Source organism: Pseudomyrmex gracilis, unplaced genomic scaffold, assembly GCF_002006095.1.
Source record: "Pseudomyrmex gracilis isolate BER0280 unplaced genomic scaffold, ASM200609v1 scaffold_6, whole genome shotgun sequence".
Lineage (NCBI taxonomy): Eukaryota > Metazoa > Arthropoda > Insecta > Hymenoptera > Formicidae > Pseudomyrmex > Pseudomyrmex gracilis.
The window spans coordinates 281,960-308,021 of record NW_018020590.1 but is presented as its reverse complement, the minus strand read 5'-3'; the positions used below and the strand labels follow the sequence as shown (position 1 = coordinate 308,021).

The following is a 26,062-nucleotide window of genomic DNA, read 5'->3' as shown; positions in this document are numbered from 1 at the left end:
GAGTTAACTCAAGAGCGTAACTCGCGCCTCGTGTAGCCCCTCTCACCCTCTTTCTCGTGTCAGATGCACACTTCAGGATTTTCAAGCGGCATCCCCCGCGCGCGTGTTCGAACCGTTTAATTTAGAGAGCTGAAAAGAGCTGGGCGGTAATTAAATTCTAGGTCAAGCATTTATTAGCGAAACCTGTGAATAAAAATTTAAATTAGATTCATTTGTCACGAACAACTCTGTTGTTCGAACGTTTTTCTCGTGATTCTTTCGATAAATACATTGAAAACTTGATTTATTTGTTCAACGCTAACATTATAAAAATACATACATTAATAGATATGTAAGTAAACAATTATCGCGGGAAGTATGCACATAGCCACGGTTTTAATTATCACGCCGCGAGATTCCGGCCGAGAGTCTTCTTCACACCGACCTTTCGAAACACGATCCACCCTCTCTTGCAATCCTCACAGCCCTGGGCAAGAGCGAATTAGTCTGTTCCAGAGGGTAGACAGGGTGTTAGCGGAAAGGGATGTTGGTCGGGGGGTCGGTGTCAGAATCTCTCGACCCTTTCAAACCCTTTCATCGGTGCTTCACCCGCTTACATAATGCAGCCACTCTAATTAAAATAAATTACACTCTCGCGCGTCAGTTCCCTCTTTTATCTCTTTCTCTCTTTTTTTCTCTCTCTTTCTCTCTTTCTCTTTTGGTTTCTCTCTCTCCTTCTCTCCCTCTTTGTGTAACCTCCCTCCCCCACTTTCATCTCTCTTTCTCTTTCCTCTCTCTGCTGGCTTTTTTTGCGCTCTCACCCTGTCGCTTTTTTGTACCGCACTTTCGACCACCACCCGGGTAACGCCTCTCTTCTCTGCCGCCCGCTCTTCCCCCCTTGCTCGTTTATTTGCACTTTATTCGAGATTTAATTTACCGACCTCCGGCGACAGCCTCGTTGGTGCGCGCTCGACTCTGTGATGGGATTAAAAAGGCGGGTAGGGGATGATAGGATGGAAGAGGCTAGGCGCGGGCGAGAGAGCGGGATGTGAGAGGGTGGCGTAAAAGTTGGAAAAAGAGTAACGCGACCGCGAGCTCCGCGACCAATGGAGAACGAACTGCCGGAAAATGGCTGAACCAAGGAAAAAGCGAGAAAGTGGTATGAGAGAGAGAGAGAGAGAGAGAGAGAGAGAGAGAGAAAGAGAGTGCGGGGAGAACGAACAATCGATATCGTGGCGTCTCGATTCGCGGCCGATTTTTAACTACCAGCTCCTGGAGAGCAGCGACCGTCTATCCTATAATCGCCGCGACGATCGTTGAGTCCGCGCCGGGAGCTTATGCACACTGCGAAATCGATTTCGATTAAACGTTTAAAAATTGCAACTGTTGTGGTGATACCACAGCGTCGCCCAGTGCGGCAATGCCGAACTATGAGGTACAATTTTCCTCTCCGACACGACATTTGATTATACGCTTAACGTTCGACAAAAATTCTATTAGTTTCCAGTAGCAATCTCCGTGTCATTCGGAAATTGATAAGTGGTAAAAATATGAAACACAATATCTGGCTGTGGAAAATCGCGGTAAGGGAGAGGGAGAGATGGTAAATCACCGCGTTTCACGAGTATTTCTTTTCGTTGTTATTGAAATTACCAGCTCTCTCTCTCTCTCTCTCGTCGCAACAATCTAATCACCGCGAGCCGTCCGAAATGAGGCATGAACGTCGCGCGCGATTTAATTAAGTCGTCCCGTGCTTATTGAGCATGTCTCGCTGGAAAAAAAAAAAAAAAAACCGAGGGTAATAACTTTGAAGTCCTCTCTTTTCTCGCCCAGCGCGAGAAACGCGAACGATAGCAATAAATAAATATTCCACGGTCGTCCGCGGGTTTTTTTTCCTTTCTTTTTTTTTTTTTTTTATCTCCCTTCTTCTCGCCGATCTTCATTTTTATACCGCAAGGGGAGAGCAGCCGCTTCAACTGTGTTTTATGAATTCGTTATGAGTCGACGCCTCTCTCCGCGGCGAGAGGGATGACGCGCGGAGAGAAAAGAGTGTCGAGAGTAGCTCGCGTAGACGCCGGGCTTCTTTTTCTTTTTCCCGACCTTCCGCGACGACGTCGACGACGTCGATAACGTCGACCTGTAGGCGTCGAGGCTTCTTTTCCGCGTTCTCGAGCAAAACTCGAAGTGTGTGTCTGTGTGTGTTTCCGCGAAAAACGCACAGAGGAAATATTTCCTCGGGTCCCGAGAATCCCGAAAGCGCGTAGAAGCCGCACGTGATAAAGAGAGAGAGAGAGAGATAGAGAAAGCGGGTGGAGGAAGCGAAAAGTTTCAAAGAATGAAAGAAGAGGACTTTAAGGGAGGGTGCGCGAATAATAACGACTCGGATTCTCTCTGACTGTCGTCGGTTTTCGATTTGAGACGCCTCCTTGCTTCTCTCCTCGCTTCTTGCCATTCCGTGTGTATATAGATATGTATATATCTTTCTTCCGCTTCTCTCTCTCTCTCTCTCTCTTTCTCTCTTTGTTTTCTTTCTTTTCTTCTTTCACGCCAGTTTGCCCCTTTTTCGCAACCGTTTCTTCCTCATCGATCCAATCAGCAGATCGGATTGCATGAAGGAGACGAGAGAAAGAAAGAGAGGAGGAACATGAAAATGCAGTTGGGTAACGAGCCGCCGAGCGGAATAGAAGTTTTATCGTGCAGCCTGTTCTCTCTCCCCGCACACTGACTGCGGAGTGAGAGAGGAGGTATAAATTCAAAGTGACGCGAGAAAGCGGATCGATGGAAACGTAATTCTTCGCTCCTCGGAACTCGGTAAGTACGGCGTCAATTTGTTCGATGGCTCGGAACTCCCTTTTCCGTTAAAAAGAAGACGATAGACGCCTTCACGCCGAGATCGGACTGTCGATCAATATACGGTATATACACAATGAAACGTCTTGACGGAATAAAGAACGCAGAGCTTTGAAATGGGAGAAGGAAAGGCGGGGTGGTAGTTGTAGTTCTTCAAAAGTTATTGCCGTTTAAATTATTAACGCGTTGAGTGAAAAAAAAAAAAAATTTCCCGAAAGAAGATTAATGAGGCGTGAGCGGGATCGATCGTTCGTAAGTGAAGTGAATGAAGATACAGGAAGAGAGCCGGAGCAAACCCCCATGTAATAAGGTAAGTAAAAGGACTTACTTGCTCGACGATCAGTAATATCACACGACGTCGGGGCGAGTAACCCCATTAGCATTCATATTTCAATTTCACAGCCCTCAGGGTCGCAGTTTGAAACTGCGGAAGGTACTCGGGGCGGCGAACAGGGGGAGATAAACGGAAGAGAATTCACAGGGAAGAGCCGGAGGGGTAGAAGAGCCACGGTCAGAAGGGGGAGAGAGCAAGAGTGAGAGAGAGAGAGAGAGAGAGAGAAGTGGGGGATGAGCGAAAGAGGAGAGCTAATATCGATGGCAACCTATTACCATCTATCTCCATACCGATGTAATGGACGCGCAGCCCCGATTATCAATCCGTAATAATTGTGCATATTAAACGGGCGCTAATTATCGGGCTGGCAGCGTGCCGCGGGCGCCATCGCCAATCGAACCGAGTTACAACTCGGCGGTCTGTTCGCTCGCTCATTCGTTCGCTTCCTCGCTCGCCTCTACCCGCAGTAAATTTTACCGCCGGCCGCCGAAAGGGGATCAATAACCAAAAAATCGTCGCGCTCACCCGCCCGGGCGCGAAAATATTCGCGAAATCAAATATCAAACGGTGTTTCTCGCGATTCCCACCGAGTGGTTCGTGCGAATTTTTCAACGAGAGAGCGCGAAAGCTTAATCGCCCATTCGTTCTCGCCGCATCGCATCGGTTAATGCGGAAACGCTGTTACGACGCTCGGCACCGTTTAATCGACGCCCGAGCTAACTACGTTCATCGATATTCATCGATACCGGAACAAAAAAAAAAGAAGTGGACGGAGAGGGAGGAGAAGGAGAAAGAGAGGGACTCTTTCGATGCGCGATCGATCGATCGACGGAACGATTTCGCCAGGACACTCGAGAGACCTGGGGAGGCGCGGCGGAGAGCGCGAACGTCGGTGCCCTCGAGTCCTCTCGAGGCTTTTTTCCTCTCCGGAGCGCTTTTAATAAACGCGCGCGCCGCAACCAGCGGACGCTTTACGTTATTGAAGAAGGAGAGAGAAATGCAGAGATACAGAGAGGGAGAGAGCGAGAGGGAGAAAGAGAAAACTGGCCGGGGGTTGGTCGATGAAAGCGGAAGGGAGTGCTTTTGACGACGAGCTTTTTACGGCCCTGTGTTCCGGTGTTCAGGCTTTTACGTCCATTCCGCGTTTCCTCCTCCTTCGTCGCCATCTCCGCCTTCCATCCACATACACTCACTCTCGGGATATGCTCTTCCTCTCTTATTCTCTGCGCTGTGTCGCGCGTATCGCGTTAATTCCCTCTTTCGCTCTCGCCGTTTCCGTCCACCTCCGCTATCATCCAATAATACATAGCGCGTTTCAAAAGCGCGTCCGTCTAATATCCTTTATGAGGTGAAATTTTACGCGCCCGCTGGGTACAGCCGACGAAACACATATACACACAAACACGACTGCTCTTTATTATTCCTCTTATTTGTATTGATGTAAATATCGAGGAATTAGCCGATGTTTAAATGCAATATGTACTCACATGCCTCTCCTCCGCTGGATTGAGACCTGCAACAAAGATTAAATAACAATATTACGTGAGTTATATGCGTGTAAAAGTAATAATAAATTTATATCGTTAAAATCGCGAATGACACGTGTTTTGTTGCGCAACGAGGAATGAGAGAGAGAGAGAGAGAAAGAGAGAGAGAGAGAGAGAGAAAGAGAGAAAAAGAAAAAGGGCGATTTTATTCGGAAGAAGAGGTTCATGTTTCAAACGTCATCCCTCCAACGGGATCCGTATCTCTCCGGTAAAACGAGCGATATGAATGTTTTTCATTATTATTACAGCGTCGAAGCGAATAAAATCGGCGGTATGTCGACGGAATCTTTTTCCACGGCTAGGAGAAAACGAGGTGGAACGAGGGAAGAAGGAACGCGCGCGCGCGCGAAAGAGGGAAAGAGAGAGAGAGAGACTAGCTAGACTTCTCAAGGATTTCCGAGACGACGAAAGGAGGAGGAGGGCAAACGAGAAAAAGAAAAGCCGGCTGGAACAGGGAGTGGAGAAAATCCAGACGGAAAAGCTTTGTCCTCAAGAAGCCGAGTTCATAGTTTGCTCTCGCTCGATTTCCCTAGTCTTTCTTCCTCCTCTCTCCTTCTCGAGCCCCTCGGTACACTTCGGGGTCTCGTAGGAAATATCTTAACGATATCTTTTTCCTCTTTCTCTCCCGTCCCGCCGCAAAGAAGTAAGAATTACACGAACCGTTTATGTTCCGCGCGCACCGCGGGGGTCGCTCGTCGTAAATTGCCTCTCTTTTCTCTCGCGGCATTAAGCGCATCGCGGAAATAAAATAATTTTTTTTTTTTTTTATTGACGCACGTCGCGTGATCCCCGCGACATTTCTGAAAATAAGTCGCGCGATATAAAACGCGACTATTTTCATCGCTCGATGAAACCTTAATTCGTGCTCTCGAAGTATCGTCGGCTATGTTCTCTCGCATTATCCCAAACGAGAGCGCTATTACAGTCTTTATGCCCCATCAAGTGATGAAAATGATAGTCGAGCGAAGCGGCACTGGGTCGGAAGAATGTTCTCGCGCGAATCGTGCGTTATCCGCGATAACTTCGTAACGTAAATTCCGCGAAAAAGAGTCGACGAGAGTCGATTGTTTTAGAGGATTAAGTCCCTGATACACGACCGCGTTGAGTTATTGAGTAGACACGTGCAAAACGGAGCAGCCTCGAAAGAGAGAGAGAGAGAGGAGAACAAGAGCGAGACGTGGCCACCTCTTCGATGTCGGTGTAGATTTCGCTAATGCCCGTCATCCCTCTTTTATCCTTCCTGCTATCCGACAAGAAAACTCTTTCCTCCTTCACTCGACTGTTCCTGCTCGTCGTAAACGGACGCGGAAAAGCGCGCATAATTTTCTACTAAAAGCGCAAAGAGGTCGTCCGAGAGTATTTTCCGAGAGACCGTTTTAAGAACTCCGCGCGCGTGCTTACATTCCTACTTGCCCATTTTGAAACGGCGAGCTCGTAAAAAAAAAAAAAAAAAAAATACACAAAAGACACAGCTTGCTCGTTATTTAGAAAATTATCGGACGAAAAGAGTGACTTGCTATCGAGATCACATAGAAATTACTCGAGAAAAATGTTGTTGGCAAGTTTTTGTTCTGGCGGAAAAGCGAGAAGAAATCGTTACATCGCGGCTTATCCGATGGCAAACATTGCGGTGAATACCGTCCGAAGAAGATGAAGTCGTTTTCAAGACGCGAAAAACCACCACGTAGAGAAGGGGGGAATAGAACAACAGAAGAGAAACTGCGGAAACGACAACGGAACGGATAACAGGGCGCCGTGTTGCGCCGCTAGTAGAAACAAAATTCGCTCTGGGCAATGTTCCGGAAAGAAGGGAAGAAGTTTCAGTTGTCACAACACAGAAAGAGACCTGGCTGGGGATGACACGTCCCTCTTGGTTCGCACGGGAATAACGTTTCAAAAGAGCCAGTCCGCGATCATTGACAACACACACGGTCTAGCTTTGCAGATCTGTTCTTTTCGACTGCGCTTTTTCACGCTTTATGCGCTCCAAGCGAAGCGAGCACACATTTTCGCGTTTCGTCGAGAAAAATAAGAGAGGGAGAGAGAGAGAGAGAGAGAGAAACCAGAAAGCACAATATCCACCAGTTACAGAAAGTGCAATATAGTTAGGAATAACATATGTTACGCGATCGAATATTTGTACTGTAAACACGAAACAATTCGGGCAAATGAAATTTCCGATACATAGGCACTGTGGATGCTTCCGAGAGAGAGAGAGAGAGAGAGAGAAGCGCGATTGCGCCAAGATCGAACGGATATTTCATTAGAACGCGCCCGACAACGACGACGATCGGAAAACGCAAAACAACGCGGAGCAAACTGGCCGGGGGCTGTTATATATCCGGGACTTGGTAACACGGTTAGATGAGAGCACCACGAGCCGGGGAAGAGGATATAGGCAGGGTCAGGAGTAGAGGCCATCGGGGAATAGAGACAGCGAGTAAGGGCGGCGAGCGTGGAGGGCGGGTGGAAAGGGAGAAGGGGGAAAGGGTTGTAGAAGTACACTCGTGTCGAGAGGAGATTCTGAGTGCTCTCTCGAGAGACGGTCGTGGATGGAACGAGAGACACGCCGAGCGAGAGACATCGGACGAGAGAAGCTGGCGCGAGAATAAGATAAGAGAAACGAGGCGAGAGAGGAGAGGAGAAGAGAGTCTGGAGCACCGCGTGCGTCTTCGTCAGCGCTACGTGGGGGGTCACCCTCTCTCCCTTTCCTCCGCCCAATAGCACGAAGGTCTTGCGTGACATGCCGAACGAGAAAGACGGACGAGAAAGAGGAGATAAAAGAGAGCGAGAGAGAGGACGAGGACTAAAACTCGAGAGGATTCTCGAGGTCAAGATCGAGAGTTTCAGGAGCTTCTCTCGGGCTTAAGCACGGTCGTTTGCGTCACCGGCTTCGTTCGTTCCAGACCGCGCTTAAAATAGCACCAAGAGGCGCTTAATTTCAGTAACTCACTGATCGTACTCTCCAAATAATCTCTCTTTCTCATTCTCTCCTGATAAAACACTCCCGCCAAAAGGTTTCTGTGTGTCCATTAGACCGACGAGTTTCGATGGATTATAATCGTGTTTGTATTACGTTCGTCATCGTACGCGCGTACATATCTCGCTGAATCATTGATGAGATTACGAGCACACAACGCGCAAAACGTATATATCGTCTCATGAGGATCGGTTTCCGGGCTTATTCTCACAGAAGCCGAGATAAGCGATTGAACAGGTAGCCCTGAGTTACGCGAAGCATGAGACGTATATAGCTGAGCGCGCGCGGTCGTTCCACGAACGAGAGACGGTTAAACCGACCGTTCGGCGCGCGAAATATTTACGAGCGGGAGAAGTGCGCGCGATAAACACACTCTCGGACAGTCGAGATATTGAGTCCGCCGCTATATAGAGTTCCACGAATCGCGTGTTCTCTATTATAAGACAGCTGACGAGAGATTCGCGCGTATCGAGCGATATTGCGCGTTGTGAAAACACTCGTCGACTGAAAATATAGCGATCATGTCAGCGGTGCTTGTCTTTTCATTGGCGACCTTGATGATATGTCTGTCATCGATGATGACCGGCCCCACCAAATGTTCAAAAAACATATTTTTGCAACAAATACAAACACGAAGAAAAATTTTTAATAACTCATATGTAAAATACAAAATGCGCTATTCAACAATTTAATATTTTTTTGTTTTATTATAATGCGCGCATATGATATTTGTAATAATAAAAATTCCACCGCGACTTCCACATGATAAAAACTTCGCTGGGCAGTCCAACGCGTGTCGAGAACATCTTTAACAAAAAACAACTCGAATCGGATAGAAAAAAGCATTCATGCGGACTTACCACCGTTGGGTTTGAGATCGTCAGGCTGACCGCGATGAAGGTCCGGTTTCGTGAGCATTGACAGTGGATGAGCGGCTGTGCCACCGGGGGTGGCGGTCGCTCCCGGTGGCAAACCCAAGCCAAGGAGCGCGGACGCCGAGGTGGGGACCGGTATACCCGCACCCGGACCCAGTCCAGGCAGTCCGGGTATGCCCGGATGTGGTCCCATTGCCGCGCCTGGTGGTAATTGCTGGGCGTGCATCTGCTGTAGAATCCTCGGCAGATCGGGCCTTTGCTGCTGTAAAAATGCAACGCACAAAATATATGTCATCAATAATATCAGTAACATTGTTTGCGCGATAACGCGACCCACGATCGTTATCGAGATATCGCTATCGCGCCGCTGCGTTCGCTCAGTTCATGTGAAGCATCGCGCGGAATTAGATTACGTGTTTCCACGTACGCGATATGTATATTTTATAGATAATATATGTATGTGAGTATATATATAATATAATATATATGAGTGTGTGTATATACACACGTGTATGTATAAACCGATAGAATATGCTGACACGAACGTATCTGCAGGATCTCAATAAGTTCTGAAGATTAGATTAAGTAAGTGGCGAGGCAATTAACGAGCTCGAGTGCGCGTAACGGAGCCTCTCGAGTATTTCCGCCGTAATTACCAGATAAAAGCGAGCGGGTATTATTCCGCGAGACGTGAAAAAACGCGATGTGCGGGGGAATCGAAGCGATCATCGCTAAAAGCGCGCGGCAGATTGGAATTGAACGGTATTGGGGCGCGCGGGGACGCGCGAGGAAGAGGAGAAAACTTTAATAGCGCGTCGATATTATCGCGGTAGCCGCAATAGATGTGCCGCGCGCGGCGAGCGAGAACGAGAGAGAAAGGGCGAAAAAGAGAGATCCGCATCCGATATAGAAGTTCGGAAATGATTTTTACGGGCTATCGGTTTAGCGCGCGGCGGTGTGCGGTGTGTACGCTGCCGCAGCTTCGTTAGGAGAGTCTGTTTGCCGAACGTGAACTCACGTTTCCAGCGCGGACAAATGCATAAGCAAATAAAATCGCGCTTGCTCGCGCGCGGATTTAAAAGCACGGCACGGCGCGCCTCTCTCTCTCTCTCTCTCTCTCCCTTTTTCTCTTTGTTCCACACTCTCGGGCTCTCTTTTTACCCATCATAATTGATCAAACAATTTCGTTCCCGCGAGAGGAGACAGGGAAACAGCGAGAGAGCGAAAAAAAGCAACGCAACGATAATTCGTTGGAAAAATCGCTCCGCTTAATTCCGGTCACGATCGCGCGTTTTTCCCTGCTTCTTCCCTTTCTCTCTCTCTCTCTCTCTCTCTCTTCCCCTCTTTGTGAATTCTCTCTTCTCTGCGCGCGCTAGCCCCTGCGCGCCACCGCCGTCGCCGCCGCCAGCCGCTGCCGCCGTTACGCGAAAATACACTTCGTTACAGTCAACGGAGGCAACTTTCCATTAGCAAAGCATACAAATTGCCGAGTAAACTCCAAGGCAAGTTTGAGTAACCTCCGCGTCCGACCTCGCTCGAGTAAATCTAAGGCTGCGAAACAAGTGGAAAGAGTTATATATGCGAGCGAGTGAGCGAGCGAAAAGTTTCGCGGAAATCTTAAGCGTATCTCGCCCCGTAGTTTCCTCGTTAGTTGGACCAAGCCGCCAGACAAATTGTGAACCTGTTCAGCGCCGTTTTAACGGTTCGTGGATCACGCTAGGAGGCGAGGCGAGGTGAGAGATGAGAGAAGAGGGTGTAAGGAGGGCGCGCTCTGCTGCGAGAAGAGGATACCGCGCGCGCGTTCGCACAGGCGGCGAGAGCGGAAGAAGAGGGTGAGTGTACTACACCCACACCCGCTGCCTGTAACCATGTACACTCGTTAAGGCAGGCCGGAGCGAATATTCCGGGGAGTAGTTTGCCGAGATAATTAAATGGCTTAACGATATAATAACCTCGCGTCGAGCGTCGACTGTCTGAACAGAGCCACCCGCAAAACATACAAACAGAGGAACGTATATATAAACGTGTGCCGCGCCACGCTGTGTGTCTATGTAGAGAGAGAGAGAGAGAGAGAGAGAGAGAGATTCAAGTCTTCTGAGAGAAAGAGGGATAGAGATGGAAAGAGAGTGAGAATGAAAGAGAGAGAGAGAGAGAGAGAGACTGAATAAGACGAGAGAAAGACAAGAGACGGTCCTACGGTTCACAAAGCCATCTGCGAAATGTTGCCGGAGATTCGAGGAAGTCGGAAGCCCCTAGGAAACGTTTCCGAGTTTCCACTCTTGATAGCGATAATAATCCTGACCCGGAGCTGCTATCCTCACGGATTCAACTTCCACGCGATGTTACCCTCTTATCCGAGTCAGGAAACCACCCTCTCGTCTCTCGCGCCGAGATTCCTCGTAATATTACCGTAGAAATGCGAACAACGAGAAACGGCGGCGCGGCTTTGACTCGCGACGCGGACCAATTATACGAGCGGAGGTGGCTCGAAGGTGCGAATTTCGTTCTTCGAGCTCGCGCTAACAAGCGAACAAGCATCGCGTTAGAAAGAATTAAACGCACACACACGACTTATTTCTGCTCATTATTATTATTATTATTTTTTTTTTTTTTTTTTAATTCATGTGTTCTGCTGATTGAACTCGAGAAAGACCTCGCGAAACCGGAAGTGTCAGATTTCTATACAATTTAAAAACGCCGTGATTGCGCGTCGCTTTTATTTCCAGATACGATGTCGCTGCGTCTTAATCTTCGTGCGAACGTCCTTCTCTCGTGGCACCTGCATCGGCAGCACCCCGTTCTCAGCAGTTTTCATCGTCATCGTCGTCGTCGCCGACGCCACTTGCTGACTCGACTAGACGTGCAGTTACAGTCGAGGATCTGAAGGAGAGGGATCGTCTTAACCTTCTTATATTGCGTATCGTTGACACTTGGTAAGCGTCTTTAGCGACGAGGGAGACGCCGCAAGAAGATTCACAGGTGCATTTGTGTGTGTGTGTGTGTGTGAGCGCGTCGCAAAAAAAGTGTCACGTGCCGCAAAACTTATTTTGCAGTATAAAACCGGAGAAGTAAATTCGAGCATTCCTCCTTCAATTACACCCGATCCTGTTGCATCCATCGGTCTGTCAAATATTGCAACATGTATCCGAGCTTTAACCGCATTGCTCAGGTGTATCTATATACAGGATAGAGACACCTAACTTGTGTACATCTTTGGGTCAATAAATAGTGGCGATACATTTTTACGCAGAATCAAACATACTTTCTATATGTCACATAAAAAATATGATATTTTATTTTTTAAATCACGAAGTTGACCTTTGAAACGTCTTCACTTATAAAAAAAAAAACGTATACACATTAATGTAACAACCTCCTTGAAATCGTGTAACTACTATACTATACTTTTTTTTTTATATAATACTTTTCCACGTAGAACCGTATAATTTACAAGTTTTCAAAGTGTGTAAGTTAGGTTGCCTCTACATATGTTGTTAGATCGTATTCGTGATTTAAGTTCTTTAGAGTCGCGATGTCTATTCGCTAGCGTGTCCAAAGACTTAAAATAAAAGTTTATGGTAACAATTTTCGAATAGCTGTTATAAAAGAGCAGTTTCTCCGAGAAGAAGGAGGAAGAAGGAGGAGAAAGAAAACTATCTAACATCGTGGAGATATAGTTGTGACGCGAAATAACTCGCGAAACGATTTTCCTCGACTTATCTATTCACGGTAAAACTACCCGCGTGTACGAGTGGCGATTTCGATCCATCTTCCAGCGTAGCTGACGGGATTTAAGAGAAGAGAGAGCGCGCAGACCGGGGGAGCGGGCGCGGTACCCTCGGAATCCTGCTAAGGATTTGCCGCACGTATTCCCGACAGCGTCGTGGATCCGCGGAGAAGTTTCTCCGTGAGCCGCGCCGGGCGGGGGTCGGAAACCCAGGGGTGGCTGGAATGCTGATTAGTCGGCGCTCGTGCACACAGTAACACTATAACCTACCCTCGGCAGCTTGGGAAACCGGACGAGAAGATCGGGATAAGATTCAGACGGAGAGAGAGAGAGAGAGAGAGAGAAAGACGGCTATACAGACAGCGAGGGAAGATGCGGCGGTGGATAAGGGTGAAGAGCGAGAGATCGGAGTCAAGGAGGGAGGAAAGGAGGTGGAGAAACCGGTGGCTTAATAGGGAGGAAATTGAGTGCTCGAGCAATATTGAGGAGGATTCGGGATTCGCCAGGATCGTATCCGTCCCGTCCGCTTTTGGATTCCTCGGACGTGCATCGGCTTCCAGCGTGGTCTGTATCCTTCCCCTCTCCCTCCTTGCCGCAAGGGTTCTCCCCGCTCGTCGCGAATGCTTTTCACGTTGAAATACACGCGGAATCGAAATCCTCCTCCCTCCCCCCCCCTTCGTCCGCCACGCCGGCGCGATTCGGCCAAAGGTATGTCGTAAACGCCGTGATTCGATACCGACGGCGAAAGCTCCTTTGTCTTTTGTAACGGACGATATCATTGATGTGCACTTACCCCGATGATAGCGTTCAGCTCGGTCATGGTCACTTGTTTTGCTCTGTCGACTGCCGAGGCGACCTGCTGTTGATGCTCTTGCGAGAGAAACGGTAGGATTTGTGCGATAATAGCGTTCAACCTCTTCGCTATCTCCGTCTGCAAACAAATTCATAATTGTGGTTAATATCGCGAATTATTATTAAAAAAAAAATCTTATTTCTTAAAACTTGCGCGTCAATTATGTATTACGCATCTTTCTCTTTGCTCCATTAGATTGTTCAGTGTAACAGAAAATAACGCAAGAAGTAACAAAAAAAAAAAAAAAGCGGTAAAGAGAACACTTTCGTGAATATCCAGAGTTTTTCTATTTTTTTTTCGACAAGCTTCACAGTGCAATGAAAAATGTGTTCGATCTGTTACGACCTAGACGAGCCGTCTGAGCAGCTTGTTCCGGGTCGTTAAGAAAGGTATGGGCCAGCTTAACGCGCCCTCGCCAAGGAAACGAGTAAAGATGCAGGTGCGGCATAACCGACCGAGGGTGTTTACGACGCCCTCCGGCTGAAAGAGACTGCCGGGAATTAAATTAAATCCAGGCAAGATTGCCCCAGTGGCGTAGGCATCGCGTTAAACCGGCGCGTATTACATTTCGTGGAGAATCACGAATATCGTATATATTCACAAATACACGACTGAGAGAGAATTTTGGCTTTATCTTCGTGTTTGATTTATCTGACGAATAGAACCAATATAATTCTGGCCGCTCGAACAATCGCTTCGAACGAGGTAGACGGTCTGATTTTTGATTCTCACTTCAAGAGTTCTGGCTTTTTTTTTTTTTCTATAACAAAGTTAATTTTAGAGCACGAGCGTAATTCGGTATATTCGATAACCCATCTCGGCGCATTATCTGGGTACAATGTTCTGATTTGCTTCTCCGATTTACCATAAATTTTACTATACCCGTGCGTGGAAAAGTACTATTATGTAATCGCACACCGGATCCGTGCGCGCGCGCATGCTATATAAGCCGGATAACTCGGTATAATAATTCGCACGGCGCGCACAACATCACAGCACGGAACTCCATTTAATTATCGCGGAATCAACAGGCGGCGCAACGGAGAAGCAGGAGCGCGCAACATTTTCGACGCTTTCGTCGAGAAAATGAAATCACTTAATTGCTTCGACAAAGCGGCACCTCCGGGCGCTCGTTTCCCTTCGTCGCGTCGCGTCGCAGAATTTAGCGCGCGCGCGCGCGCGAGAGAGAGAGAGAGAGAGAGCGTGAAAATCCCGTCGATTCGCCGTGACATAAAAAAACAAACCACCGATTTGTACGCGCTCCGTTTAACCTCTCCCCAGCCAATGATTCATGAGAACGTCTCGAAAAAGTGGTGAGCCCGACGAGTTTCGCGGCTGATATATAAGCTTCCGTCAACGCCGCGTTTTCTCGCTCGCCGCTTTAAACGAGCCTCGGATGCTAATTGAAATATCGCCAGGCCACTGAAATTCTTGGCAAGTTTCCCTCCCTCGAGCACATCTCGGCGAACGAGCGGATAAAGAGAAAGAGGAAAGAGAGAAGAAGAGTGGACGGAGGGGAGAGAGGGAGGAGCTTATTTTAATTACTCGTCGCGCCCTCCAAGTGCCGGTTATTAAGCCGCTAATTATAACGTACGAGAAAACACAAGTCGTGCTATTCGTGAGACGTGTTATGCAAAAACGCATATAACTTCGCGGAATATCGAGCTTTGAAACAGCGTTTTTTCTGTGTCAAAAAATATCAAGTAATAAAAAAAAAAAAAAAAACCACTTTATTTACTTACGCGAGCTTTCAAGCAAATTAAAACACATTTTGTTCAAATATTCACTTTAATATTTGTTGAATAAAAGTGTCGTGCAATTTTAGTTTTCTTTGCTGCGAAACATTACGATATTGACGCTCTAAATTTGTAATAAAGTTGATGACATTTAAACATCTTACCTAGAGCTCATCTTATCGCGGTGTAGTCGAGCTATTCGTATCTAAGGATAATACGCGGAATGTGTTTTGTAACATGCGGTAAAGTTCCGTCTACTCGGTACACTATACGGCACTTTGCGGCAGTAACCAGAATTAGAAGATTTCGAGCGAGCGGTAGAGGACAGACATACAGAGAGAGAGAGAGAAAGAGGAAGGAAACGAGAGAGGACATTGTGGGCGAGAAATGGTGGCGGTTACAGGGAGGAAGGCACGACGACGACGACGAGGGTGGAGCCCGTTGCAGACGTAATTGCGTTGCCAAGAAGTTTTCCCCGGGTGAGAGGTAACCAAGAAAATAATGAATGGCCCCGGATGCTCCATTACTATTCTCTCTCCCTTCCTCTCTCGCTCACGCGAAAGAGAGAAAGACAGACAGAGAAGAAGAGAATGGAAGACAGAAGAATGGCAAAAGCAGAGAAATGAGAAACCAAGTTTTGGTCGCGGTGTTCTCGCTGTCCTGGATTTTGCGCGGGAGAACGAGATGAAAAAAATCTAGGTGTGGTGTCCGGAGAGAGAATGAATTTTTCTCTCCCGTGTGCCAAATTGGGAACCGACGAAGATCGCCGCGCGTTCCCAGAGCCGCGCGGTTCCTCGCGCAAATAAGCTTTTTTTTTCTCTATGTAATGGGCACTCGCACGACGGCGTATATTCGCTATCGGAACACTCGGAGCATACACGGTGATTTCAGCACGAATCCAGAGTTAATCGCGATGTCGTGCTCTTTGCACACACACCGGGGAAAGGTTACGGCAAACTTCCGGAATCTTGGCGAGCGAGAGCGCGATATTTCCTTTTTCCACATCTGCGTTCTTTCCTGCCATTACGAGGGGGAAAATTGTATGTACGTGCCCGCGAACGGAAGACACAGATGCTCCCGTAATATCGCGAAAACCGCAAGGAGCTCTCGCGAAGTGCCGCATTTCCTCTTTCCGCTTACGTACAGCCACACACGAGGCGCCGCACGCACGCACACACACACACACACACATCGTGATCGTGTCGCGCATGCACACACGCGTGCATCTCGCAGAGAATCAGGCACTCTGCCCGAGACGTTGTCCTTCCTCTTTCTTTCTTTCTTTCTCTCTCTCTCTCTCTTTCTTTCCCATACATATAAATAAACACTATAGCACGCGCACGTCTAAAAGCAGGCAGCAACATTCGCGGCATGAAAATGCAAAGCGTCGGGGCTTCGAGTGCCGTCGATAAAATTCCTCGCCTGTAAAACGGTGACGTGAGCCGAATGTGCTCTTTCACCACCCTGGGTCCTCCTTCGATACTGCCTCGATAATCCGATACGCGAAGCTGCTTCGCGAGAAGAGAAGCGAGGGAGACGCGCGCCGGCTTCCCTGCGAATCAAGCTTACGGCAAGCTTATACAATGCACCAAATAATACATTGGAAGAAGATGCGACTTCTTATTTATTATCGCACGTCACGTCTCTTACACACACACACACACATATTCCTCCGACCAACCTCATATAACGTTAAAAAATGTTTAATCGAAGGTTTTTCTTTTTTTCTGAGTAATACGGAAAGACGAGAAAATTAACCAAGAGAGAGAAAAAAAGAAAGAGAAAAAGAGAGAGAGAGAGAGGAAAGACTGAGAGAGTTTGCGGCAACAAAGCCACGCTCGCCGCCAACCTCTGCCGACCGAACCGGAAGCCGTTACTTGCGCTAACGAGTAAACCAACGGCTGCTCGTCGGACTTTGGTGGTATTATGCTGCGCGAGCAAATAAACTGGCGTGTTCGGCTAACTCCCTGGTTTCTGGTAAGCCCCCGCACACCACCGACGGTGGTTCTCGCTCGTCCTGCTCGCTCGCACTCCGGAGGGAAGAAGGGAGGGAGGGAGGAGGGCCGAGTAAAGCCCGGCTAACGTCCGCGTGATTGCAATATCCCGCGGCTTGCGGAGAGAAGCACCGGATGTAGCCGTGTGTACGCGCGCGCATCTGTGTACACACGCTGGACCACCGTGCGCGAGAACGGATAGGTGGATTAGAGAAGAGAGAGAGACAGACAGAAGAGATAGAGAGAGAGACAGAGACAGAAACAGAGTGGTCGCTAAGGCGCGCACGACGAGCCCCGAAAGCTCATTGTCTGCCGTTGGGTTGTGCCGTTGTACCGTAAGTTAGATTAAATCAATTTTCTGTCCCGCGACGCGCGTTAGCTAATTTTCGTCGCGCTATGAAACAGTACATTCGCGACGTCCGCGCACAACGTGGCTCTTCTCTTCCTCGCCGCGTGTCTTTCTCCGGTGAAAAAGAATCGATAATGCGCGCCGTGTCTTTTGTTCTATCTATTGCGCGCATCGGTATTGTCGACAGCGGGGTGCACGACGCTTGACAAATAGGTCAAACGCTGTAACAGCAGAAATTCGATACGGAGAGAAACGTGAGAGAGAAAGGAAAAGAATGTCTCGTCGCTTTATCTGTAATATCGTATATACGATCGCTCTTTGAAAAAAAAATAAAAATAAAACAAAAAAAAACAAAACAAAAACATTTAAAACCGTTTCGAGATCGATTAGATTAGATGAAATGCGCATCGCGGTGTTCGCGCGCGCGCGCGCGCGAGAGAGAGACAGACAGAGAGAGAGAGGAAAAATAGGTTCGTTGCTTTTGTTTCCAGTATAGCGAAACGCGTTGTATCGCGCGTGACGAATAACGCGTGCACCAGATTTATTCGGGAGATGAGCAACGCGCGAGCGAACACCCAGAGCGAAACGCGTCGCGGAACGACCGCAAGCCGGGCAGCGGCAACACCTGAAATTGCTCGTATAAATATTGAAGCTCGCCATTTTCATCCGGTTAATTTTCCGCGGTGAACGCGCCTGGGAGACCGCGATGAAATTTTATGCGTGTCTCTCTCGACGTCGCCGCGACACGAATGCACGAGCATGTCCGTCATTTCGTTCACTAACAAAAAAAAACAGAAACAGAGAGAGAGAGAGAGAGAGCGCAAAATGGCCGACTCGTCGGCTCGAATAACTCGAATCGCCGTTAAACGGGTTATCGGGAACGAACGAATCGATGATACGAATGACGATGATACACGAAACATACTGGTTGGCCAGTTTGTATCGGTGATTGTCGCACCACCACGGGGTGAAGGACAATTGCCTCGTCGCGATTTTCTGGTTTTCATCGTATTTTAACAATGTACTATAACACAATCGTTCGTGCTGTGTTATAAATTTAATACAGTTTTAATCGAACTTTTAATTTTGCTCGTACAGGCACGAGTTCGTTTTTTTTTTTTTTTTTTTTTTTCTTCCATCGAAATTTACAAACCATGTCGGATCGCACGGAAACCGTAAATGCACGCGATATAGAGTTCTGGAACAAAGACGGTTTTCGGCGCCGTGTAACTCGGAGCCAATCTTGGAAGACGGAGGGCAATCGACGAAACGTAAAGGAGGGTCGAGGAGACAGAGAAAGCATTGTACGTTCGAAGGTAAACAGGCTACAATCAATTCGGGGTCGTCGTGGTCGCGCAACGAGAACGGACGAGGGGGTTGACTGCGGAGTGGCCGCAATTCGGAGAATATCCACAGTTTCGTGTTCGTGTATATATATAATATATATATATATATATATATATATATATACACATATACATGAGCCGTATGTGAACGCGGCGAGTGTGTCGGCGCGACACGCGTGTGTGCGAGGAGAATTTGTATTTGTGTGGCCCAAGAGAGAGACCTCGGAGTCGTTGTTGCCACTAGCAGTCGGTATTGCCCGTCACCAGCTACATCGTCGCGCTAGAAATGCCGGGATACCAGAGACAGAGAGAGAACGAGGGGGTGAGACGAAAAGGACCTCCGGTTCTGGCTAGAGATCTCTGGCCGACTACGGAGAAGGGGAATGAAGAAAGGGACGGGGGACTCACTGGGGAGAGAAGCATAAGTGGTACTCCAGTCGCAGCAGCAGCAGCAGCAGCAGCTTGGCGAGGCGGAGAGACCCGACACAGACGGCCCGACCCCGAAAGATCGAGATGTTTGGATGTTTGAACGTCGGAGTGCTGTCTCAGCACTCGAGCTTCCCATCCATCCTTCTTCTCCTCTCCAGGAGAGAGTCCTGATCTTCTGCGCGATACGGGAAATCTACCGGGTGGACCGGAGTTGTTGCCAATCACTTATTAAAGAGAAGAAAATTTTTCGACTCGTGAATAAAACACTCATCGTCACTCTTTATCTTCACCACGCGCGTTAAAATTAATATTTACCGAGAGCACAAAAAAAGTATCATTAAAAAAAAAAAAAAAAAAAAGAACTAGCGGCGGATACGCGCGCGCAAACCGGAGAAAATCTCTTTACCGCGTGTATCTAATTATCTGACTTTTCGCGGTTCTCGCTCCTCTTTCCACGCGCGGGATGAAATTAGTGGTAAACGACCCGGGCGGTATGGCAGAGCGATCGATCAGCGTGAGTGTCAGTGGGTTACGGCCGGCAAATTAGCGGCACTTAGGATATTAAACGATCAGAACACCTATCCTCCTCCCCTACGCGCGCGCGCGCGCGCACAGAGAGAGAGAGGAAGAGAGCGCGGCCGCGATAATGTCGGTAGCCGAGCCAATAACAGCAGTGAACCTTGACTCCGGCTATTAAGAGGGATGTACGACCGAGCTGTTAGAAGGATGCTGCGAGAGAGTCTACTACTTAACGGGTGGTCGCAAGAGAAAGAGAGATAACCGCGTCTCGGGCAGAGAGCGTATCTGTTTATCGAGCGGTGCAATTGCGCCGTCAGGAAACACATGATCTTTGATCGCGATTGTGTCATCGAGAATCCTACGTACGAACAGCTCATCAATAGTCGATAAGCGAGATGTACTGTTTAATATCGAGTCTGTGCAGTAACATCATACATCTAAGCGTTCGTGATGCGCGGCGAATCTCCGAGCGCGCGGAGAAAAGCCGCGAGAGAGACAGAGAGAGAGAAAGCGAGACGTAGTTGATAATCCCGACCGCAGCAACGTATTCATGTGGCTCTGTGCACGTATATACGGTGGTCACTCTCTGGCCGAAGCGATGCGGAGCTGGCAGAGACCGCTAAGCCCACCTGATATGTCCCATCTCTACTCCACTACTATTACTTTCTCTGTCTCTCTCTCTCTCTCACCTTCCGGGCGCCGCTGACCCTTTCCTTTACACCCTGCCGAGGGGCAGTCCGCTTTCGAACCGCAAGCCGCAACGGGCTACTGCCTTGATTAAACGCGCCATAGACCGCCATTATCGCTGATTGCGCTAAACATTAACGGAACAGCCGCCGAGGCTGACCTCCCTCCTGTTCGCTTCACCCTTTCGAGTTCGAAATCTCGATGTGTACACAGTGATTCGCTATTATCCATACACGGGCGAGTTTCAAATGAGACACCGTTATTTTCGTCCGTTCGACTATCGATTTGCGTCTTCGAGTGAACTCTTGACATCGTCAATCAATTCTCGATTCTCGCGATTGACACGCGTTTAGTCTCCCAAGATACGCACGCGCGCGAGAGATCGCGCGCTATAATTGAAATCGAATATTAATCTAATTTTATTTACGGTCGCATATAACCGTCTCTCCTTCTTGTCACTTGTCTCGAACGTAAACGCGACTGCGGTAATCAACGCCGAGATGTCGAGGAGGAGGAAGAGGAGGACTGAATGACATCCATCGCGCGGCGCAAAGCGAGCAAATTAGTGCCGTGGCAGCGAGCGGGGTCGCCCTACCCTGCGGCCGCCGTTAAGACGCCTCGTTAAGAGTTTCCCACCCTTCCTCTCGTACCCCCGTTCTCGTTCTCCTTCTCTCGGCCTCATTCCACCGCAGCCAGTGTCTTGACACTTCTCTACCGTGACGCTCGGTCGCCTCGGGCCTCGGACGCATTCACGACGGCGTCGTCAACGACAACTACAACTACTACTCGAGGACGAAGACGACGACGACAACGGCAATCCGCTTTGCCGACTCGACTTTACGACCGCCCCCGGCACACCCACCGAAACACCAAGAAAATTATCGTCGCCGGGCAACCCTCGTAATTCTCCCAGCACCGGTGAATACCGAGGAAAACAAGACCTTCCTACCTACCTACCTACCTACCTACCTACCTTCCTTCCTTCCTCCTTCCCTCCCCTTCGTCTTTACCTCCGCCAACCGTCCATGGGGTTAGCTCGCGCGCAGAGGAAGTACAATTAACTTAACGCTAATTGCGAGATGAAGACCGAGCGGAGCGGTGGAACCTGCCTCCGGCAATTCGCAGACTCAATTACTCAGTCATATGATACGGCGATTAACCGCGCCAGAGTTTCCTTTATGCTTCACCTCGCTCTCGCTCGCTCCCTCTCTCTCCGAATCTCTTTCTGCGTTACGAGAGATATCAGAATCGCGCGGTTTAACGCGCGCCACCACGTCGTAAACATCGCGAAGGTAAATGAATAAATTACATTGGGATATAAAGCACATTGTGTATTTTACCGAGCAGATAAATTCGAAATTCAAACAATGAAATCAGGAAAGCAGTAAAACCCGCTAAATGCATTCAGAAGAAATTTCTGCGTTTTTTTTTTTTTTGCAACAGCGGTGAAACTTCACAAGATAATAATCGAAAGACGAAGTAAAAGTCGCTCCAAAGAATTGAAGTCCAATAATTGAAATGGATGTTAATGATAATACAATCGATATTATATCATGAATTTTTTTTTATTTTATATATTTTTATATTATTTTATATGATTTTTGTATATATTTTATTTCAATGAAATAAAATCCAACGCAACATCGTTTTATATTACTAGCTCGCAGATGAGAGCCTTCGCTTTCCAATCGGTTCTTCTTTGCGAGATAATTTTCGCGGTTTCCGTTTTGAAAATCGGAGTTAACGATATTTTGTCAGTTTCTTTTTTTCCTCAATTCCCGCACCTTGTCGAGAGAACGAGCGCCATCAGAGGGAAAGGCGAAGGATGAGGTTCGACGGCGATATAAAGTAATAGTGAAGCGCGGGCAAAGGGAGTGGTCTCTTAACGACACCCCTAGCACGAGAGGACTCGAGAGTGTTCGTCGTTCTACCCTCTTGTTGATAGCTGGCATAACGCTAACGCCCTGGCGTCGATAAAAGTGCCGGAGCTCGGAGCTGCATAAAACCGACTAAGGGGAAAAGGTTCGAAGGCTGTCGCTTCCTCTCGCCCCACACGGGGCAAACACGTAAATACAACCCCACGAAGCGTCACGGAAGTACGAATATCGCCGATCTTACACCCTCAGGCGCAAATTAGATGCGCGCAGGGGAACCGCGCGCTCCTTTTGTTCGAACTATAACATAGCCGCAACTCCTTATCTCGCCTGCATTCAGGCAACTTTGGTTTAACTCTCACGAAACGATATCGGGACTACTGGCACATAAACTAACTACTGGACACATGTTTAATTCCTCTACAGTTTACGTAAACGAGAGAGAGAGAGAGAACATAACAATAAGTTTCGTTCTTCGATGCGCAAATGAGAAAGACGCGTCCGGTTGAAACGTAACAATGAGATAGAAACATTACATCACATTTAGCAGTGTTTATCAGGCGTAAAGACACGAACCCCGTCTCTTTTTCTTCCCTCAAGGTAAACCTTCGAGTTAATGACCGCGCCGGCTATATTCTCTCCCCGGGTTTTATTGCGAGAAGTTTAAGTGCTCGTTTGGAGACGCGCGCGAATTAAGCGCATCCTCGAGAACCTCGAATCTGATATCAGCAAAGGAAGGAAGAAGGAAGAAACGACATACAACTTTTTTATACGGTTGATAGCGGGTGCTTCACATTTCTTGTATTAAGATAAAATTCAGATTTGATCTCGCGTGCGAGATCAAATAATGTAACGAATTCTCGTCCGAATTTTATTTTACATGTACATCACAAGTTTACAGCGCGCTGGTTAAATGTTACACGTGTCAAAGGCAGAAAAACAAATACTCTGCGATTGATATAAAAAACTTGGATTTGATCTCTTCCGCACAATATAAATCAAACAAAATTAACTTGACTTCATAGCTCGTGTCAATCCGCGGATATGTTGTAACTCAGCGATTCCCGATCGAAAGGAAGAAAGGATACGGACGCGAAGACCATTTGCTACGGATAAAACCATCTTCGGATCGCGACGTTCATCTTCGACAATCCTCCGTGAGAGCGATAGAAGTGCGTATATTTGTGCGCGAAGGAAAACGAGAGAAAGGATCGGAGCCGCGGGTACCGGTTGAAAGAACTTATCGTGTTGAGAGATCGCGAGCATGAAGAGACATATATATATATATATATATGTACACACACACACATACACCTATCGGAACCTACTATAGAACCCCGCCGATATGGCGGATTCCTGAGTTGAAAGCACACTTCACTGACCGTGTACGCGCGCGCGCGCGCGTGTGTGGTATGCGCGCACGTACCATGTACGTGAACGTGTGTACTGTCGGCGGATGCATACGCGCGCTTTCCGCGACACCGGGAATAGAAGAGGACGTAGACTCGAGAGAACGAGCGAGGGTAGACATTTCCGTGTATATTTTATTGTGCACATATTGCGAACCGTTCTCCGCCAAGCCGCACCGCACACACGAACGCGTGTCAAACTCACACCGACGCGAGCGCGCGACGTTACCTCTCTCGCCAGAGAGCCCCCCTCGAGGGTTGGCGGCGGAAAGGGGGGAGGATCATCGCGAGTCGCGGTTGTGGTTGGGCGAGGTCGAGGGAGGAAAAGCGAGGAGGCACAGAGAGCATGGAGAGGTCGACGGCGGTGGCGTGGAGAGCTCGATTTTTCCGATAGCAAATTTTGCTCTTCGCTTTTTACCCCCCCGTGAACCAACGCCGAGCTACCGCCAACGCGTCCCCACCGTCAACCACCGCCGTTCGACCAACCAACCTCATCCCCCGATTCACCCTCTCTCCCTCCTCACAAGCGTCGGCTCCCGGGTTTTCCTCTTCCGCCGTGCCGCCCCTGTTCTACCCTCCCCTCGACTACACCGCCAACGTCCCATTCGTTCCTCCTGCCCGTCGCGACGGCCCGGACTCGCCCTCTTTTTTCTCCCTTCTGCCCACGGCCACCCCCGCCGGAGAGCAGCACACGTATTCCCTTTATCCTCTCTCACTCTTTTCCTCTCCCTCTTTTACTTTCCGTCCTTCATCCCCGTTTTCCTCTCAATCACCATCTGCTCCTCCGCCTCCACCTGGCGCGGCCCGACCGATCAAACCAGTGGCACTGCAGACACAATAAAAACGGGAAAAAAAGCGCCGGCCGCGCACACATTTCGCGCAGTCACTACTCTCTTTCTCCCGCTTCGTTTCACCTCTCTCTCTCTCTCTCTCTCTCTCGCCTACGTGTGAGAGAACGAGGGACACGACGGAGTACCGGATGCTTTTGAGAAGTTATTCATGAAGCGTCCGACGAGATTTCTCGGACGTTGCGTATTCTCCTGTTTCCTCACTTCCTCTTTTCTCTCCCTCTCTCTCTCGAATAACACCGCAACACTTTCGATAAACGAAATATCGAGCTGAACGAGCACTCAAACATTTAGAAAAGTTTAAAGCTTTACTGGAGCACGAGCGTTCTAGTAACCTCGAAATCGCTCGACAATTTTCTTGACGATTGTCATTTGTATCTCTCAACGTATCGGAAGCACTCTTGTGCAAACTTGCGATCAGCCGCATTTCCCTCCCCTCTGGACGAAAGGCGGAGCGCCAACAAGGGACCGCGAGAGCCGAGCGGGTATTGACCATCCGATATCGATATTTCGCGACGCTTTATCGCGGACGTGCTCGTTAAACCGATAAATGAATAATGAGCGCACTGTATATGGGATGGATATGGAGAGACAAGCGCGGGGGGTGGGCGAGAGATGGAGGGAGAGACAAGCGCCGGGGGGTGGAGAGAAAGAGAGAACGAGGAGGAGGAGGAAGAGGGGAGAGGAGGGGACACGCACAAGGGGATGAGCGAGCGAACCAGCGAATCGGACAAAACAACGAAATCGAATCACTCGTGGTGGCCGCCCGTACTTTTCATGCGTGAATTTTCCGACTGCCCCGACACGTACTGCAGCTGCGGAATCGCCGGTAATAGCGTTAGTAAAATCGAGAGTAATGCCCGAAAGCGTTTACAATACGCATCGCTTCCTGCAAATAAAAACGTAGGAAGAGAGAGAAAGAGAGCGGCGAGCGCGCGTCGCCATCCGACGCAACAAAGCGGCGAGTTGCCGCGCGTGGTCATCAACCGATGACGCACGACGAAGCGGGTCAAAATCAAACGATACTCATCGCGACGTGATTCTCTCCGGTCGCGAGAAATGTGTGCCGCAAGAAAAAAAAAGAGAAAAATATTTAGAATCATATCTAGCCAGATCTAATGACCGTTGATCTCGAAATGTGTGTCATTACAGAATCCTTGGGTAGAATGTCCAGCCGCGTTGTTTATTGAAAAAGTTACGTAACAATAAACAATCAAAGTTGATCTTTATCCGTTGTTATGAGGAATTTATAGCGTGTAGAATTCTACACACGGTTTAATTTTTTACACGCACGCGAAAATGAGTTTTTGCCTACCGTAATCTACTGTTTAACACACAATAGAGATTCAATAAATAAAAATATCACTTTAATAAACAGCGAGCGACGAGCTAAAATCTTCTCTATGTTACAAAAAAAAAAAAAAAACAACCTCGACACGTGTGTATTCTGAGGTCATTGACATTAGGCTTCTTCCTCTCGCTTCGTAAAAGTAAATAATTATGGAAAAAAATTTACAACTTTGCGCAGCGACGATTTGCACTTTTTTTCTTCATTAAAAAAAAAACAAATTAGCATCCGTTGCAAATACGCGTATATAGTTTCTAATATCGCAACACGTCCCACTGTTTTGAATAAGCAAAACAGCATCTACACACACACACACACATACGTACATACATACATCTCTCGTTAACTGACGCGTTAAAGCCATCAGAAAACTTCCTG

General features: G+C 48.3%; 1 protein-coding gene across 6 annotated transcripts in view; it reads right to left on the bottom strand.

The window, feature by feature from the left end:
- LOC109858709 (protein groucho-1-like) overlaps positions 1-26,062 on the bottom strand; it is a 74,658-nt gene that overhangs the window by 16,440 nt on the left and 32,156 nt on the right. For 5 of the 6 annotated variants that reach the window (XM_020436237.1, XM_020436229.1, XM_020436255.1 and 2 more), the window contains 3 exons: positions 13,086-13,223; positions 8,551-8,827; positions 4,651-4,676 (listed from right to left, as the gene is read on the bottom strand). In XM_020436237.1, the coding sequence (XP_020291826.1) occupies positions 4,651-4,676; positions 8,551-8,827; positions 13,086-13,223 (441 nt within the window). The remainder of the gene's footprint in view (positions 1-4,650; positions 4,677-8,550; positions 8,828-13,085; positions 13,224-26,062) is intronic. The other variant, XM_020436246.1, reaches the window with a different exon arrangement.